Source organism: Archocentrus centrarchus, chromosome 17 (genome assembly GCF_007364275.1).
Source record: "Archocentrus centrarchus isolate MPI-CPG fArcCen1 chromosome 17, fArcCen1, whole genome shotgun sequence".
Classification (NCBI taxonomy): domain Eukaryota; kingdom Metazoa; phylum Chordata; class Actinopteri; order Cichliformes; family Cichlidae; genus Archocentrus; species Archocentrus centrarchus.
Genome location: NC_044362.1, coordinates 31,885,899 through 31,904,758, shown reverse-complemented (window position 1 = coordinate 31,904,758; position 18,860 = coordinate 31,885,899). Strand labels below are relative to the sequence as shown.

Below are 18,860 nucleotides of genomic sequence, written 5' to 3'. Positions count from 1 at the left end.
AATATTTTCCCCCAGAGAACTGCCGATCCCCGGATTTTTTCTCTTTTTCTCACAATTCTCCAATCTCATTGTACATCCTGTATAATGACAATAAAGGCATTCTATTCTATTCTATTCTGAACCCTGGAGATGGTTGTGTGGGAAAATCCTTCTAAATCAACTGTTTCTGAAACACAACACTGACACCAACAACCATGTCATGGTTAAAGTCACTTGAAACATGGGAGTGGCCTGAAGAAGGGGTCGTTGAATAGTTGATGAATATAAAAATGATATGAATCATATAATAGGGCCTTCACAGTCACCTGATCTAACCCCAGATGAAAACCTCTGGCAGATTTTGGACTGACATAAAAGAAAATGCTTTCCAGAGAAGAGATTTTCAGAGACGTGCAGAATCAATACCATGAAACACTGATGCTGAAGCTTTATCCTATAATCTGCCACCTGTCTGTGTTGCTGCTCTAGTTCTGACCACTTATATTTCTGAATGATGGTGTCTAAGGAGCCTGTTTGGGCAGAGAATCTTATTTGTGTGTGACATAATAATAAAGCAATTTAGTCAACCACATGAGAGAATGCTTTGTCTTTCTCATCACATTTACTGACACTGGTCACTTGTATCATTGTGAAGGGCCTTAGAAGTATTGGGAGGCTGTAAAAAGAAGCTAAATTCGTGCAGATGTCCTTATCTGAAAATAATCTCTCACCCAACATCTGTCCCCCTATTTATCATTAAACTACATAAACCCTACTGTAGTACTTATATATAATGAATAGATAATACAACTCCATCCATCCATCTTCTTCTGCTTATCCGGGGCTGGGTCATGGGGACAGCAGCCTAAGCAGAGAAGCCCAGATCTCCCTCTCCACAGCCACCTCCTCCAGTTCATCCGGGGAAGACACCAAGACATTCCCAGGCCCGCTGAGAGATATAATCTCTCCAGCATGTCCTGGATCTGCCCCAGGGGCCTCCACCCAGTAGGACATATCCAGAGGTGGGAAGTAACGAAGTACAAATACTTCGTTACTGTACTTAAGTAGATTTTTTAGGTATCTGTACTTTACTTGAGTATTTATTTTTCTGAGTACTTTTTACTTTTACTCCCTACATTTTTACACAAGTATCTGTACTTTCTACTTCTTACATTTTCAAAACAGACTCGTTACTTTTTAACACGTCAGGGAGAAGTTTGCGTTTCCGGTCAGTGCGGCGTCAGTCATCAAGCGATCTGAGCCGGAGGAATATTAACATATAAGAGACAATCGTACTGGCGTATCCTCCATCACCGGGGCTTATCGGGTACAAAGGGATTAAATACACAAACCCATATAATTAATGTCTCATTTATAGCGCTATAATCAGGGGTCACAGCGGGCCGGACCGAATCCGTAAGTTATGCTCGCGGGACATAAACAGCTTAGCTAACGCTACTGAAGATGAGCGAGCATGAAGGGAGTAACGTGTGGCAGGTAATTGCAACGTTTCTAAATGCTCAACAAATATCAGCAAACACACAAAGTGTGTGCAGTTTGTCACACACAATAAGTTAGAATAAAATAAAATAAAATGTGCAGAATAGTGCAGGAAGGAAGTAACTTCCAGCCTCCCCCTTATTAAGTGGGAGGGATTATGTGTGCGACTGCAGAGGGGAGTAGGTGTGTGGCAGCGGCAGTGGTGGACAAAGTACTCAACTCTAGTACTTAAGTGAAAGTATTGATACTCGTGGTCAAATATTACTCAACTACAAGTAAAAGTTGCTCAGTCAAAAGTTTACTCAAGTTAAAGTACTGAAGTACTTACTTTTAAAAATACTTAAGTATTCAAAAGTACATGCATTTAAAAATACTCAAGTATCCAAAAGTACAAATTATATTTTCTAATATCAGTACATTGCTGTATTGTTTTGAGTGCATTTACAGAACCTTGTAACTTGTTGAAACCACATGATGATGTATTGACATGTAGAACCACTCTGCAACAAAAAGTCTACACCACTTGTAAAACTTCAGCATAAAAACGCAATAAAAAATAGGACAACTCTTGTCATTTTTTTTTTATTTACACCCCCCCTCAAAAAAACCAAAAAAACAAAAACAAAAACAAAACAGGAGACTTTTCTCCCCACAAACAATAACACTGGTAACTAAGAACTACCATACTTAACATAGATGCTTACAAAACAGTGAAAGCTCTGTACAGATTAATCTAGATCAGGGCTCTAAAACCTGTCCTGCAGGTTTTAGATGTGTTCCTGATCCAACACACCTGAGTCAAATATAGAAGTCATTAGCAGGACTCTGGAGAACTTGACTGCAGACTGAGGAGGTAATTCAGCCATTTGATTCAGGTGTGTTGGATCAAGGACACATCTAAAACTTGCAGGACACCGGCCCTCAAGGCCTGGAGTTACCCACCCTGCACTGAGTAGTCTCCTTCTCATTTGCCAGCACCAGTGTTCTGATGATCTGTGCTACCTCATCAGATTTTCCTACTGTAGCGTATCTAGATAGCTAAGTCTATCTGTTGGTGCTACTTTCAGAAATTGCTTCCAACATGTTTACATACAGAACACCGACCGCTCAGTTACCAGTGCCAGCCTCTTAATCAGATCAGTAGCTGGCTTCAGAATGGATATAGCCTTCTGCGACGAGAAAGTAGCCACCACTGGGTGTGCAATATTTGTAATTTTGGCGCTGAAACCATGCCATAGTTTCCCTCTCACTTGTCACCAAGCTTACCACACTACTGGTCGGCTTTATTTCAATCATCGGTCATGGCATTAAACTGCAACCACTTAAACCTCAGTCAAAGTCATTTAAAGCTTTTATCTAAATTAGAAAGAAAAAAGTTTGCTTACATACTTCAATGTGCTTTCTAAGGTTGGATGGCGAGTTCTTAAATGCAGAAATATAGTTTGTTCGTGGTAAACACAGACGACATTTAAACTGATACGAACAATTTTTTAGTCCTGAAATCTCAAACAGCAAGCTGAGATATGGCCATGGGTGCAGTGGTTTCTCCGCTTGACTTTCTCCAACTGTCTCCATTGCTGATTTCTGTTTGAATGAAAGCGGGAGCTCAGCTCAAGTCGACGATTGTGTAATTCCAAATCCCAGGTGTGAGTGGAGACTGTGATTGGTCTCCCTTCTTGTGAAGATCATACCGTGTGGCCAATTGCATTTCAGTAAAGAAAAATAACAACAGCGAAAAGCTGTCCTGAGCCAAAAGGAACAAGTAACAATCTTTTTAGAAATGTAGTGGAGTCGAAAGTACAATATTTGTCTTTGAAATGTAGTGGAGTGAAAGTCATAAGTTCACCAAAAAATAAATACTCAAGTAAAGTAAAAATACTCAAAAAATGTACTTAAGTACAGTACTTAAGTAAATGTACTCCGTTACTGTCCACCACTGGGCAGCGGGGGTGTGTGTGTGGGGGGGGGGGGTGAGTGCAGTGTGTGGCTATAGTAGGGGGAGAGTGTGTGAGTGTTGCTGTTGGGGGAGGTGTATGAGTGTGAGTAACCGCAGGGTGATGAGGTGTGTGTGTGAGGTTTGTGTGGGGGGTGATGGCTCTGACAGCTCTGGGGAAGAAACTGTTCTTCAGTCTGTTGGTGATAGTCCGTATGCTCCTGTACTGCTTTTCTGATGGAAGTGGTGCAAACAGTCTGTGGCCTGGATGGCTGGGGTCCGTGATGATGGCTCTGGCTCTCTTTTTGACCCGGCCTGCATAAATAGAGTCAAGGTCTGGGAGGGGGCAGCCCACAGTGCCCTGTGCTGTTCTTACCACCCGGGCCAGTTGTTTCCTCTCCAGTGCCGTGCATCTGCCATACCACACTGTCACATTAAGGCAGAGTACGCTTTCAATTGTGGCCCGGTAGAAATTCAGGAGCAGCTGAGATGAGAGTCCAGCAAGTTTCAGTTTCCTGAGGAAAAAGAATCTTTGTTGTGCCTTCTTCACCAGGTGGAGGAGTTGGTAGACCAGGAGAGATCAGATGTGATGTGGAGGCCCAGGAACTTGATGTTCTCCACATGCTCCACTGCCTCTCCGTCTATGAGGAGGGGGTGTGGTCCGTCTTCCTGGACCTCCTAAAGTCCACAATGACCTCCTTGGTTTTTCCTGTGTTCAGCACATGGTTGTTGGGTGAACACCACTGGGTGAGCTGCTGGATCTCCTCTCTGTAGTTTGTCTCATTGTTGTCCGAAATGAGACCCACTACTGTGGTGTTGTCCGCGTACTTCACCACTGTGTTTGTGTGGTGGATGGTAACACAGTCGTGTGTGAACAGGGTGAAGAGTGCTGGACTGAGCACACAACCCTGCGGCGTGCCTGTGTTAAGGACCACTGGGGACGATGTTGCCCCCCACTTTTCTCATGTAATACACACCAAGCAGTGAAACAGCGGTAGAAAACTTTAAGTTGAGACGGCAGAGTCACGCCCTTCTGCCGCTTTCATCACGCGTTTTTGGTTCGAGACTAGCGAGCTTGCGGGGCCGGAGTTGAACCCATTTTTCAGCCGAGCACCGAGTGCATTTGCGGTGGAAAAACTGCTGAACGGTTCAAATGCTGGCACTGGCACCGGAACCCCATCGGTGGAAAAGAGGCCACAGAAAAAGACCCAGGGGACCTGGGCCATTTGCAGCACCCCAGGACCTCTGAAGACCCGAGGTTACACATCCCGATGGCATCCCAGAAGAGGAAGGAGGAAGGCCCTAGATGGAGCCCTCTCAGCCAAAGGGCAAGAGTCTCAGAGAGTCAGAGGTAATGACCAGCCCACTCCACCAGAGGCTGACCACTTCAGCACGAGCCCCAAGGCCCCAGGTGCCTGAGAACTGCCCGACATCCAGCAGACTCTCTAAGGTGCCCTGGTCAAAGTACCTTTGGTGATCTGTGGTCTCATGTGCTGATTTTCTTTTTTTAATAAGAGCAGTTGCATGAATAGCCCATGACAAGTCTTTGTGCAAGTGATTCCAAGGTATTTAACCTCCTGAGACCCAAACTCCTGTTTGTGATGTATTTTCAATTTCTCCTAGATATTTGTGATTAGGAACACCTGAAATGTATATATACTAAGATTCCTCTTTTAACAGGAAGTTGTATTTTGTTACATGGTTGTTACGTACTTTTGTGAGAATAAAAGATGTCCTCAGATGTGGACACTGGAATTATTTTATAGCATAACACAACAAAAACAAAATAACTTAACAAAGTATAAAACACTATTGAGCACAATGAAGTATAAGGTGCAGGAAAGCCAAAATGTAATGTCGCTGTCATGGTCCTGGGCCGGTGGCCCAGTGTTTTTGGTTCTAGTTGTATAGTTCTGTTTTATTATGGTTTCTGTGTTTCTGTCTCCCCGTGTTTATGTGTTGTTCCTAGGTGTTTAGTCAGAAATAAACTGAAGAAATAAACTGTTAATAAAGATAGAAAACTATTTACAACAAGTACAGTTCAGTAGTGGTGTTACATTTTGCACTAAAGCGCCGAGGCCTGTGCTGAGCAAAAGTGGGCGTGTCCAAACAAAGCCTGTGTTGAGGCATGTATTGTTTTTGATCCACTGTTATAGCAGCATAACCAGAAGCACCTAGATCCTGTACAAATTAGAACTTCAGTCTCAGCGCCCCTGCTTCTGAAGTCTGTGAGAGTGTTTCTAAGGTTGTGGATGTTATACCAAAAAGAAGGAATCGCCTGAACGCCAACACTGTCAATTTTTTTTATTGGTGTATAAAAATTAATAAAAAACTCCCATCTCCACCCAAGCACTTCTTGTGACTGTTGTAACAAACACACCACACAATGTCTTTATACAATACTTTATTCACATACCACTTAGATATGCCACGATCAGCATAGATTTATTTAATCTGGTTTTAAAAAGCCTCAAATGGAGATTTTTGGCATAACAATTGCATAATTTTGCCAAAAGATCCACCTGTCAACATGTGACAGAACAGCAGGACTGCTGTACCTCAAATGTGCAGCAAATGTCAATACTCCAAAATGAGCCATTAAACGGGACTTTGTGTGATCAGGCTTTTGGCGAATCAGTTGGCCGGAAAGAGTCAACACATTCACAGGTTCTCATCATACCATCACTACAATTCAGCCTTACAAATTACAAATTTATTAGAACAGATGAACAGATCATCGTGCAAAATATCAAAAGTTCCATGAGTTGACTGTATAGTATGCTGAGTGTGGACACACTTGCAGAACTCTGGAAGCAAAATGTAAACTGTTAACTCAGCATGATTGTGTTATCTCACAGAAAATATACCAAACCATATAATAAATAAGCATGGCCTGTAAAACCCAGACCTGAGATACACACAAGCATAAGGAAAACTGAGGACTTAAATACAGACACAGGGTGATTAAGGAATGAGGACACACACAGGGAGAACGGGTGATCAGAATGAAGCTAACGAGACAGATAAGATAAGACAAGACAAGACAAGACAAGATAAGATAAGATATTTTTGACGGGAAACACAGTGAAGACAGAAATTGAAACAAAAAACTAAAGAATAAGATATGAGAAACTCCAGGTTAAACCCAAAATATCAAGAACATAGAAAGTCATAATGCAAACATAATACAAAACAATCTGTGAAACAAGCTGAAGATTTTTTTTTTTTTAAACTGTCCTGTCTGGCAGCTTAAGCAAGCAAAATTATTGTCTGCATGCTCTGTTGTGCCAAACAGCTTTGCTGTGCCAAGAGGAGCTGTATTGTAGGCTTCAAATGGTGCACCTGTAATAAAATACAAAAGCACACAAACAAAAAGAGGACAAAACAAAAACAACAACAACAATCACCTGAAAAAGAAGTATAGAACAGAAAACAAGCATATGTTGGAGTTATGGTATAAATTCCATTCTGTTTATTATAAATTATCATACCTTCTGTTTGTATATTTTCTATAAGTTGTTTTATGTACATATGATACTGTTGTTTTTATGTTGGAAATGGAAACACGTGGTGGCATTTTTTACAAAGGAAGTTGTAGTTACCTGCAGGCTGTTTTCAGCCTGCAGAGAATACACACATAGGACACGTGTCTCGTATACGCCATGTTACATCCACATTCTACCGGATACTTACTACCATATATGGTAAGGAAAAAGCCAAGAATGGTGTTTATTACATGCTGTAAACTGCGTTTGGTGTAACCCACGTGATCTTATTGTGAAAGTCCGAATAAAAGCGCTGCGCAGGAAGCCGTCCTTTAGGACAGATAACTTCCGCTCAGCCGCGAGCTGAGTTCAAGGAACGGATCTCTCCTCCTTGCGCAAGTTTAAAAAGAGTTGTGTGTTTGTTCTCTGAGTTATTAAAATGATCTGAACCTATCACATATACTATTGTTCTCTTGCTTTGTACTTAGTGTGGTGAAACTGCTGTTGGTCTCATACTGTCTGTACGAGTGCTGCATGGATCAAACTGTGGACACAAAGTTTCTTGATTCTTACTCATAAGATGCCTCCTCCTATGTGTGGTGCAGGTTTGGGTCTAAATTCTCAAATCAGAATCAGAATCAGAAGGTTTTTATTGCCATATGGGTGAACAGGTTCACAGCATTAGGAAATTGCTGCGGTACTTCGTGCTTACAGAAAAAAAACAAATAAGTATAAAAACTATAAGACAATATACAAGTATACAAATTGCAAATATACAGAGATATTAGAGCTATGACTATAACACAATATTACAAAATTACAAAATATACAGTGCAGAGAATAATTAAAAGATAAAAGAATGTAAACTATATTCCACTAATATGTACATCAGTGCAATCAGACAGGTGCATAGACATAGGGTCATCAGCGTTTGTGGAGGGTGGTGGTAACAGTCTTAGGGTAATTGTTCATGAGTCCAACAGCAGAGGGGAAGAAACTGTTCTTATGGCGGGAGGTTCTGGTCCGTATGGACCGTAGCCTCCTGTCTGAGGGGAGAGGGTCAAAAAGTCTGTGCCCAGGGTGAGAGTGGTCGGCTGTGATCCGACCTGCACGCCCCAGTGTCCTGGAGGTGTACAGGTCCTGGAGAGATGGGAGGTTACAGCCAATCACCTTCTCAGCAGAGTGCACAACGCGCTGTAGTCTCTGTTTTTCCCTAGTGGTGGCTCCAACGTACCACACAGTGATGGAGGAGGTAAGGATGGACTCAATGATGGCAGTATAGAACTGCACCATGGTCCTTGCTGGCAAGTTGAATTTCTTCAACTGCCGCAGGAAGTACATCCTCTGCTGGGCCTTTTTGACGACAGAGGTGAGGGTGGGCTCCCACTTGAGGTCCTGGGTGATGGTAGTTCCCAGGAAGCGAAAAGAGTCCACTGTGGTGATGGGGGTGTCAGTCAGGATGATGGAGGGTAGAGGGGCTGTGTGCTTCCTAAAGTCCACTATAATCTCCACTGTCTTCTGGGCGTTCAGTACCAGGTTATTGTGGCTGCACCAGGACACCAGACGTTTGACCTCCATCCTGTAGGCCGACTCGTCCCCGTCTGAGATGAGTCCGATGAGAGTCATGTCGTCTGCAAACTTAATAAGCTTGACAGACTGGTGGTCAGAGGTGCAGCAGTTGGTATACAGGGAGAAGAGCAGAGGAGAGAGGACACAGCCCTGAGGAGTGCCAGTGCTGATGGTCCGGGAGTCCGAGACATTCTTCCCCAGCCTCACGTGCTGCTTCCTGTTCATCAGGAAGTCAATGATCCACCTGCAGATGGGATCTGGCACGTTCATCTGGGACAGCTTGTCTTGGAGGAGATCAGGGATGATGGTGTTGAAGGCAGAGCTGAAGTCCACAAACAGGATCCTGGCGTAGGTTCCCTGGGAGTCCAGATGCTGTAGGATGAAGTGCAGAGTCAGGTTGATGGCGTCGTCCACAGACCTGTTGGCTCTGTAGGCAAACAGCAGGGGGTCCAGAAGGGGGGCTGTGAGGGACTTGAGGTGGGACAGCACCAGACGCTCAAATGACTTCATGACCACAGAAGTCAGTGCCACAGGTCTGTAGTCATTTAGTCCAGTGATCCTTGGCTTCTTGGGGACAGGAACAATGGTAGCGGTTTTAAAGCAGACAGGCACGTGGCAAGCCTCCAGTGAGGAGTTGAAGATGTTCGTGAACAATGGGGCAAGCTCGTTAGCACAGTGTCTCAGGTGCCGTTTACACGAGACCGTTTTCATTTTGAAACGGTGTCGTTTTGATGCGTTTCGGCCTTGCGTTTACACGACAACGGTGTCGTTTTGATGCGTTTCGCCCTTCTGTTTACACGACAACAGAGTGAAAACGATGTGTTTCAGAAACGGGGTCCAGAGTGGAGCGTTTCAGAAACGCACCGGCTTGCGTTTTCGTGTAAACACTTGAAACCGGGGTGATTTGAAAACGCTCGACTCGCACATGCGCACTATGGTTGCGACGGCCAGTTTTTCGCGCACGCGCAAACTGATAAACAGTACTCGCGGATTCACGAGTGCTTCTTATGCTTTTCTTGTGTTTTTACCGTTTTGTAATTCAGCGTTGTGTGCAGCAGCGATCCAACCTCATCATCGGTCGACACAAAACCTCTCACATTGGCCGTTTTGTAAGTAATGAACAATTTGCCGCACTACCTACTGTGTCACTCCACGCATGCGCGTCTTGCGTAAACAAACTTTGCAAAGAGAAAACCAACGCCAACTTGTGGCCTGGCATGGGAACTACATCGTTTTCATCGTTTCACATGTCCTCGTGTAAACGCGGATCGTTTCTGAAACGCCATCGTGTAAACGAAAGGCTGAAACGCATCAAAACGACACCGTTTCCAGTGAAAACGGCTTCGTGTAAACGGCACCTCAGTGTGGCAGGTGAGACACCATCTGGACCTGGAGCTTTGCGAGCTTTGACACTCCTGAACTGCTTTAGCACCTGGTCCTCCTGAATACAAAAGACTGTGGGGGTGGGGGAGGAGGGGGACTCTGGGGTGGGAGTCCTTGATGATGTGGGCTTCTCTGAGGTGTGGGGAGTGGGGGAGGTTGGGAGGTGAATATTTGTGTTGGCTGTATTGTAGTTGGGACTGGTGGAGGTGTGAAGGCTGCTGAACTGACCATCAAAACGACAATAGAACTCGTTCAGTCTATTTGCAGTTTGTAGGTCGTCTGTGGAGTGGGGGGTTTTAGGCTTGTAGTTGGTAATCTGCCTAAAACCTTTCCATACAGAGGCCGCGTCGTTCTCTGAGATCTGCTGCTGTATATTCTCAGAGTGATGTGATCTAGCAGTGGCCACTTCCTTGCTAAACCTGTACTTGGCCTCTTTGTAGCAGTCTTTGTCCCCACTTTTAAAAGCCTCCCTCTTCTCTATCCACAGCTGCTTCAGTTTGGGAGTAAATGACAAAAGGTAACTATAAAAAGTAATTTGAATAACAAACAGTAGAGGGCAGAATAAGATCAGTACAGCATCTGAGACGTCTGCACTGGGATGAAGGAAAAGTGCTGCTGCTTGGAAATTTGGAAGTTTGGAAATTTCTTATTTTTGTAACAAAATGTTTCAAATAATAGACATTAAAGACTTAAAGAATTATCTTAAAAAAGAAGGTTTGAACAGTGTTTTTAAATGTGAAAACAGCTCTGTTCTAATAAGTGTTAAACATGCATCTCTCCTCTTCCTGGAATGAGTCCCAGCCTGATAACCCTCCCCCTGCTTCCTGCTCTCTAACTCAGCACCTCCTCTCTACCCACATGTCTCCTTGTTCCCTCCCCCTTCAGATCTGCACTTTGAAGATGGGTGTAACCAACATGTGGTCACGTGTGAGAGCTGAGAGGCCCCATTCACTGCAGACGCTCATGCTGTTTAGATCAGAGCTCAGACTAGTTTCAGTTATCAGGAAGTGAAACTCACGCAGTCACTGACACCGAGAGGAGAAATGGCACAGAAAGGAGTTCAGCTGGACCGAGAAACCTTCTCTTGTTCGATCTGTTTGGATCTACTGAAGGATCCGGTGACTATTCCCTGTGGACACAGCTACTGCATGAACTGTATTAAAGGCTTCTGGGGTGAAGAGGAGAAGAAAATCTGCAGCTGCCCCCAGTGCAGACAGACCTTCACACCGAGGCCTGTCCTGGTGAAAAACACCATGTTAGCAGATTTAGTGGAGCAGCTGAAGAAGACTGGACTCCAAGATGCTCCTGCTGATCACTGCTATGCTGGACCTGAAGATGTGGCCTGTGATTTCTGCACTGGGAGAAAAATGAAGGCAGTGAAGTCCTGTTTGGTCTGTCTGGCATCTTACTGTGAGAAACACCTTCAACCTCATTATGATGTGGCTCCATTAAAGAAACACAAGCTGGTGGAGCCCTCCAAGAAGCTCCAGGAGAACATCTGCTCTCGTCATGATGAGGTGATGAAGATGTTCTGCCGTACTGATCAGCAGAGTATCTGTTATCTCTGCCCTGTGGATGAACATAAAGGCCACCACACAGTCTCAGCTGCAGCAGAAAGGACTGAGAGGCAGAGAGAGCTCGAGGTGAGTCGACTAAACATCCAGCAGAGAATCCAGGACAGAGAGAAAGATGTGAAGCTGCTTCAAGAGGAGGTGGAGGCCATCAATCAGTCTGCTCATAAAACAGTGGAGCACAGTGAGAAGATCTTCACTGAGCTGATCCGTGTGATCCAGAAAAGAAGCTCTGATGTGAAGCAGCAGATCAGATCCCAGCAGGAAACTGAAGTGAGTCGAGTCAAAGAGCTTCAGGAGAAGCTGGAGCAGGAGATCACTGAGCTGAAGAGGAAAGACGCTGAGCTGAAGCAGCTCTCACACACAGAGGATCACATCCAGTTTCTACTCAACTACCCCTCACTGTCAGCACTCAGTGAGTCTACACACTCATCCAGCATCAATATCCGTCCTCTGAGATACTTTGAGGATGTGACAGCAGCTGTGTCAGAGCTCAGAGAGAAACTACAGGACATCCTGAGAGAGGAACGGACAAACATCTCACTGACAGTCACTGAAGTGGATGTTTCACTGCCACATCCACCAGAGCCAAAGACCAGAGCTGAATTCTTAAAATATTCATGTGAACTCACACTGGATCCAAACACAGCACACAGAGATCTGTTATTATCAGAGGGGAACAGAAAAGCAACATTTATGCAATATCAACAGTGTTATATTGGTCATCCAGACAGATTCACTGGATGGTTGCAGGTCCTAAGCACAGAGAGTCTGACTGGACGGTGCTACTTGGAGGTAGTGAGAAAAGGGAGAGTTCATGTAGCGGTTGCATACAAAAATATCAGCAGAGCAGGGTGGAGGGAATGTATATTTGGACGTAATAACAAATCTTGGGCATTGCATTGCTCCAAAAACAGTTTTTCATTTTGGTACAACAACATTGAAACTGTCATTTCAGGTCCTGGGTCCTCCAGAGTAGGAGTGTACCTGGATCACAGAGCAGGTATTCTGTCCTTCTACAGCGTCTCTGAAACCATGACTCTGCTCCACAGAGTCCAGACCACATTCACTCAGCCGCTCCATGCTGGACTTTGGTTTTACCACAATTATGGTGATAATGCTGAGTTCATTAAACTGAAATAGACTGAAGTCTTTCATATTGTTGTGGGTTTAAATCTGTATTTTAGTTTCATGTTATTTTCTCATTGTTGTGGCATTTCTGCACTGCACAGAGATCAGCTGTCAGTCAAACATTATGGGTGGTACCTTGACATCTTCTAGTTGTTCTCTTGGTGTTTTGGAGTTTTTAGGTGGAGCTCTTTCCTGTGTCTGTTTAGCCATGGAGGCGATCACTGCTCATGATGATTTGGATTTACAAAAATATTTCTCCACATGAAAATGTAAACTTCTCTGTGCTCTAAATGTTTGCTGAATATTTGTATTGATGTATTTGTATGGTGTTGATTCTCTTCCACTTCATGTGGAAATCAGCAGACCTTCCTTTATCACACAGATTTTGTTCTCATCACTTTGTGCATTTGTACAGAAATCTATAATTACATTTACATTTATCTGTTTGGCAGATTTTCTTTCAGAATCCAGAAACAAGAATCTATAATCATGATTTTAATGATTACGAGGAATTCGATCATTTATTCTGTTGAATTTTTAATGTGTGAACAAACTGAAGGTTATTCTAATAAATCAAAGTTTGAACAAAGTCTTTTCTTCTGTCTTCATTCCAGGATCTCACTCAGATCTGAAAATGTGAAACTAATCTGAGAGAATAACTGAAGCAGTTTTTCTCCTGAAACACCACAAAGGTCAGAGTTCATGTTTAGAGCAGAGCAACATTCATCAGTCACTCTGTGACCTTTTCTTTTAGCTGTTGATTTTAATAAGCAATGTGTTTTATTCAGTTATTACATACGGATGATTTTGAATGTACTGAACCATCAAAGGTAAAGTTACTGCACATTTTCCAGCACCGAAGTTTTTTATTTGATATCTGGAAACTCCTCCCTCCCAGCTTTCCCAAGGTCCCGCTGCACGTCTTCCTTCACTACATCCATGAATGACTGGTTTCAGTTATGTTTGAGGTAATTATTACAACACTTCATCATTGTCCCTGAAAACTTGGATTAAAGTTTGATTAGTTCTCAGATGACCCAGATGAGTGATGATGGGTTTTCTGTGCTCATAAACTGAGTCATCATTCAAAAAATGTAAAAGTAAAAGTTTAATGAGTTCCAAACAAATGCAGCAATTTGTAAAAGCAACAAACTTGAATGTGGTAAATTGTTTGTACATTTTACAATGCAGGTTGAATAAAGGAAAATATTTGAATTTTTTAGGATTCTGCTAATTATAACTACTGGGTTAGAAAAAATGAAGAGCATAAAATTCTACAGCAGGATTTCGAATCTGCTGAATTATGTTGTTAAAACTCCACCTGCACATCCAGACTCACCAAAAAGTTCAACCTTTCACGAAAACGACTCATATCATGACAGCACCACCACCAGCACGAACCATTAACACAAAGCAGGATGGATCCATGGGTGTTCATGGCAAATTCTAACCCTGCAATCCTAACGTCACAGCAGGGATGGAGATTTATCAGATCAGGAAACATTTTTCTAGTCTTCTACTGCCCACCAAAGCAGACAATAGAAGAATGACTATGAACGCTAACTTCATTTTTGTCTTCTTAGTTGACAGGAGTGGCACCACTTGTGGTGTCGTGCTTTAAGATTTGGCATTTTGTGTATTCAGAGATGCTCTTCTACACACCTTGGTTGCAAAGAGTGGTTATTTGAGTTACTGCGAATTACATATGAGCTCAAATCAGTCTAACAGTTCTCTGACCTCAAACATCAATTGAATATTTTCCCCCAGAGAACTGCCGATCCCCGGATTTTTTCTCTTTTTCTCACAATTCTCCAATCTCATTGTACATCCTGTATAATGACAATAAAGGCATTCTATTCTATTCTATTCTGAACCCTGGAGATGGTTGTGTGGGAAAATCCTTCTAAATCAGCTGTTTCTGAAACACAACACTGACACCAACAACCATGTCATGGTTAAAGTCACTTGAAACATGGGAGTGGCCTGAAGAAGGGGTCGTTGAATAGTTGATGAATATAAAAATGATATGAGTCATATAATAGGGCCTTCACAGTCACCTGATCTAACCCCAGATGAAAACCTCTGGCAGATTTTGGACTGACATAAAAGAAAATGCTTTCCAGAGAAGAGATTTTCAGAGACGTGCAGAATCAATACCATGAAACACTGATGCTGAAGCTTTATCCTATAATCTGCCACCTGTTTGTGTTGCTGCTCTAGTTCTGACCACTTATATTTCTGAATGATGGTGTCCAAGGAGCCTGTTTGGGCAGAGAATCTTATTTGTGTGTGACATAATAATAAAGCAATTTAGTCAACCACATGAGAGAATACTTTGTCTTTCTCTTCACATTTACTGACACTGGTCACTTGTATCATTGTGAAGGGCCTTAGAAGTATTGGGAGGCTGTAAAAAGAAGCTAAATTTGTGCAGATGTCCTTATCTGAAAATAATCTCTCACCCAACATCTGTCCCCCTATTTATCATTAAACTACTTAAACCCTACTGTAGTACTTATACATAATGAATAGATAATACAACTCCATCCATCCATCTTCTTCTGCTTATCCGGGGCTGGGTCATGGGGACAGCAGCCTAAGCAGAGAAGCCCAGGTCTCCCTCTCCACAGCCACCCCCTCCAGTTCATCCGGGGAAGACACCAAGGCATTCCCAGGCCAGCTGAGAGATATAATCTCTCCGGCATGTCCTGGGTCTGCCCCAGGGGCCTCCACCCAGTAGGACATATCTGGAACACCTCACCCAAGAGGCACCCAGGAGGCATCCTAGTCAGATGCCTGAACCACCTCAGCTGGCTCCTTTCAATGTGGAGGAGCAGCGACTCTACTCTGAGCCCCTCCCGAATGGCGGCACTCCTCACCCTATCACTGAGGGAGTGGCCAGCCGCACAGTGGTGCAGAGGTATATGAATCGAGACAGCTCTACAATATCCAGAACCTTCAGGAACTCGTCCACCCCAGAGGCCCTGCCACTAAGGAGTTGTTTAACCACCTCAGTGACGTCACCCCCAGTAATGGGCAAGTCATCCCCCTCATCTCCAGACTCTGCTTCCACTACAGAAGGTGTGTCAGTGAGATTAAGTAGGTCATCGAAATATTCCTTCCATCGCCTGACTATAGCCTCAGTTGAAGTGTGTGAGTAGAGCACGGCTTTGTCATCCTGAGTCACTTGATGGTTTGTTTGAGGCCGTCCAAAAGTCTTTTTCCATCGCCACACCGAACTCCTCCCTTGCTTCAGTCACTGCCCAAGCCGCATTCCTTGGCTTGCTAGTACCCGTCAGCTGCCTCCAGAGTCCCACAGGCCAACAAAGCCTGACTGGACTCCACCACCATCTGGTTCAGAGATTACCACCATGACAGGCAACAACCACACTGCAGCCACAGCTCTGAGCAGCAGCCTCAACAATGGAGGTGCAGAACATGGTTCATTCTGAATCAATGACCTCAACCTCCCTAGGAATGCTTTCAAAGTTCTACTGGAGGTGAGAGTTGAAGATCTCACAGACTGGGGCCACAAATGTTTTACCTATCAAAAGTAATTTGAATAACAAACAGTAGAGGGCAGAATAAGACCAGTGTAGCATCTGTGATGGCTGCGTTGGGATGAAGGAAAAGTAGTTATGAAGCTCAGTTTTTGCTCCTTGTCTGGGCAGCATGGTGGTGTGGTGGTTAGCACTACTGCCTCACAGCAATAATAACATCTAGAAGGTCCGGGTCCACCTTGGCCTGGGTCTCTCTCTGTGTAGAGTTTGCATGTTCTGTCTGTGTGGGTTTCCTCCAAGTACTGCAGTTTCCTCCAAAGACATGCAGTTACTGGGGTTAGGTTAATTAAAAAAGAAGGTTTGAACAGGTTTAAAAAAATGTTTTTAAGTGTGAAAACAGCTCTGTTCTAATAAGTGTTAAACATGCATCTCTCCTCTTCCTGGAATGAGTCCCAGCCTGATAACCCTCCCTCTGCTTCCTGCTCTCTAACTCAGCACCTCCTCTCTGTCCACATGTCTCCTTGTTCCCTCCCCTTCAGATCTACACTTTGAGGATGGGTGTAAACAACATGTGGAGCTGTGTGAGAGCTGATAGACCCCATTCACTGCAGACACTCATGTTGTTTAGATCAGAGCTCAGACTAGTTTCAGTTATCAGGAAGTGAAACTCACACAGTCACTGACACTGAGAGGAGAAATGGCGCAGAAAGGAGTTCAGCTGGACCGAGAAACCTTCTCTTGTTCGATCTGTTTGGATCTACTGAAGGATCCGGTGACTATTCCCTGTGGACACAGCTACTGCATGAACTGTATTAAAGGCTTCTGGGGTGAAGAGGAGGAGAAGAGAATCTACAGCTGCCCCCAGTGCAGACAGACCTTCACACCGAGGCCTGTCCTGGTGAAAAACACCATGTTAGCAGATTTAGTGGAGCAGCTGAAGAAGACTGGACTCCAAGCTGTTCCTGCTGATCACTGCTATGCTGGACCTGAAGATGTGGCCTGTGATTTCTGCACTGGGAGAAAAATGAAGGCAGTGAAGTCCTGTTTGGTGTGTTTGGTCTCCTATTGTGAGGAACACCTTCAGCCTCATTATGATGTGGCGCCATTAAAGAAACACAAGCTGGTGGAGCCCTCCAAGAAGCTCCAGGAGAACATCTGCTCTCGTCATGATGAGGTGATGAAGATGTTCTGCCGTACTGATCAGCAGAGTATCTGTTATCTCTGCCCTGTGGATGAACATAAAGGCCACCACACAGTCTCAGCTGCAGCAGAAAGGACTGAGAGGCAGAGAGAGCTCGAGGTGAGTCGACTAAACATCCAGCAGAGAATCCAGGACAGAGAGAAAGATGTGAAGCTGCTTCAACAGGAGGTGGAGGCCATCAATCAGGCTGCTCATAAAACAGTGGAGCACAGTGAGAAGATCTTCACTGAGCTGATCCGTGTGATCCAGAAAAGAAGCTCTGATGTGAAGCAGCAGATCAGATCCCAGCAGGAAACTGAAGTGAGTCGAGTCAAAGAGCTTCAGGAGAAGCTGGAGCAGGAGATCACTGAGCTGAAGAGGAAAGACGCTGAGCTGAAGCAGCTCTCACACACAGAGGATCACATCCAGTTTCTACACAACTACCCCTCACTGTCAGCACTCAGTGAGTCTACACACTCATCCAGCATCAAGATCCGTCCTCTGAGATACTTTGAGGATGTGACAGCAACTGTGTCAGAGCTCAGAGAGAAACTACAGGACATCCTGAGAGAGGGATGGAGAAACATCTCACTGACAGTCACTGAAGTGGATGTTTTACTGCCACAACCAGAGCCAAACACCAGAGCTGAATTCTTAAAATATTCACAGGAAATCACACTGGATCCAAACACAGCACACACACGGCTGTTATTATCAGAGGGGAACAGAAAAGCAACATTGCTGCTTTATAATGAGTCTTATTCTGATCATCCAGACAGATTCACTCATTGGTGTCAGGTCCTGAGCAGAGAGAGTCTGACTGGACGTTGTTACTGGGAGGTGGAGAGGAGAGGGAGAGGAGTTTATGTAGCAGTCACATACAAGAATATCAGCAGAGCAGGGTGGGGGAATGAAAGTGGATTTGGACGTAATGACAAATCTTGGGCATTAGATTGCAAGAAAAACAGTTTTTCATTTTGGTACAACAACATTGAAACTGTCATTTCAGGTCCTGGGTCCTCCAGAGTAGGAGTGTACCTGGATCACAGAGCAGGTATTCTGTCCTTCTACAGCGTCTCTGAAACCATGACTCTCCTCCACAGAGTCCAGACCACATTCACTCAGCCGCTCTATGCTGGACTTTGGCTTTGGTATAATTGTGGCGACATTGCTGAGTTCAATAACCTGAAATAGGCTCACATCAGCAGACATTCCTTTATCAGATTTTGTTCTCATCAATTTGTACATTTGAAAAGAAATCTATAATTACATTTATCTGTTTGCCAGACCAAATACCAGCAAACAAATAAGACAGTATAAAGCTGTAGTTTCAATGATTGTAATCAGCAACAAGATCATTCATAGTTTTCAACATTTAATGTGTGAACAAATTGGAGGTTTTTATCATGAATAAAAGTCTTTTCTTCTGTCTTCATTCCAGGATCTCACCCAGATCTGAAATTGTGAAACTGATCTAAAAAAAATCACTGTATCGGTTTTTCTCCTTGAACACCACAAATTTCAGAGTTCATGTTCAGAACAGAAGCAGATTCATTAGTCTGTGAAGTTTTCTTTTATTTGTTGATTTTAATTAGCCACATTTAATTTTTTTCAATCAGTAAATAAAGC

At 43.9% G+C, this 18,860-nt stretch overlaps 3 protein-coding genes across 3 annotated transcripts in view; all 3 read left to right on the top strand.

The window, feature by feature from the left end:
• Positions 1 to 18,860, top strand: part of LOC115796263 (zinc finger protein OZF-like) — a 69,226-nt gene that overhangs the window by 37,460 nt on the left and 12,906 nt on the right. The gene's annotated exons all lie outside the window — the stretch shown is intronic.
• On the top strand, positions 10,809 to 13,128 carry LOC115795823 (tripartite motif-containing protein 16-like). Its single transcript, XM_030751932.1, has one exon. It carries the CDS (start codon positions 10,893 to 10,895, stop codon positions 12,561 to 12,563), a length of 1,671 nt encoding a protein of 556 aa, XP_030607792.1. The 5' UTR covers positions 10,809 to 10,892; the 3' UTR covers positions 12,564 to 13,128.
• On the top strand, positions 16,658 to 18,667 carry LOC115795818 (tripartite motif-containing protein 16-like). Its single transcript, XM_030751923.1, has one exon. The coding sequence runs from the start codon at positions 16,749 to 16,751 to the stop codon at positions 18,423 to 18,425; it is 1,677 nt and encodes a 558-aa protein (XP_030607783.1). The 5' UTR covers positions 16,658 to 16,748; the 3' UTR covers positions 18,426 to 18,667.

What these genes read in the sequence shown, in the direction of transcription:
- LOC115795818 (XM_030751923.1), top strand. Translation starts at nt 16,749, where the DNA reads ATGGCGCAGAAAGGAGTTCAGCTGGACCGAGAAACCTTCTCTTGTTCG.
- LOC115795823 (XM_030751932.1), top strand. Translation starts at nt 10,893, where the DNA reads ATGGCACAGAAAGGAGTTCAGCTGGACCGAGAAACCTTCTCTTGTTCG.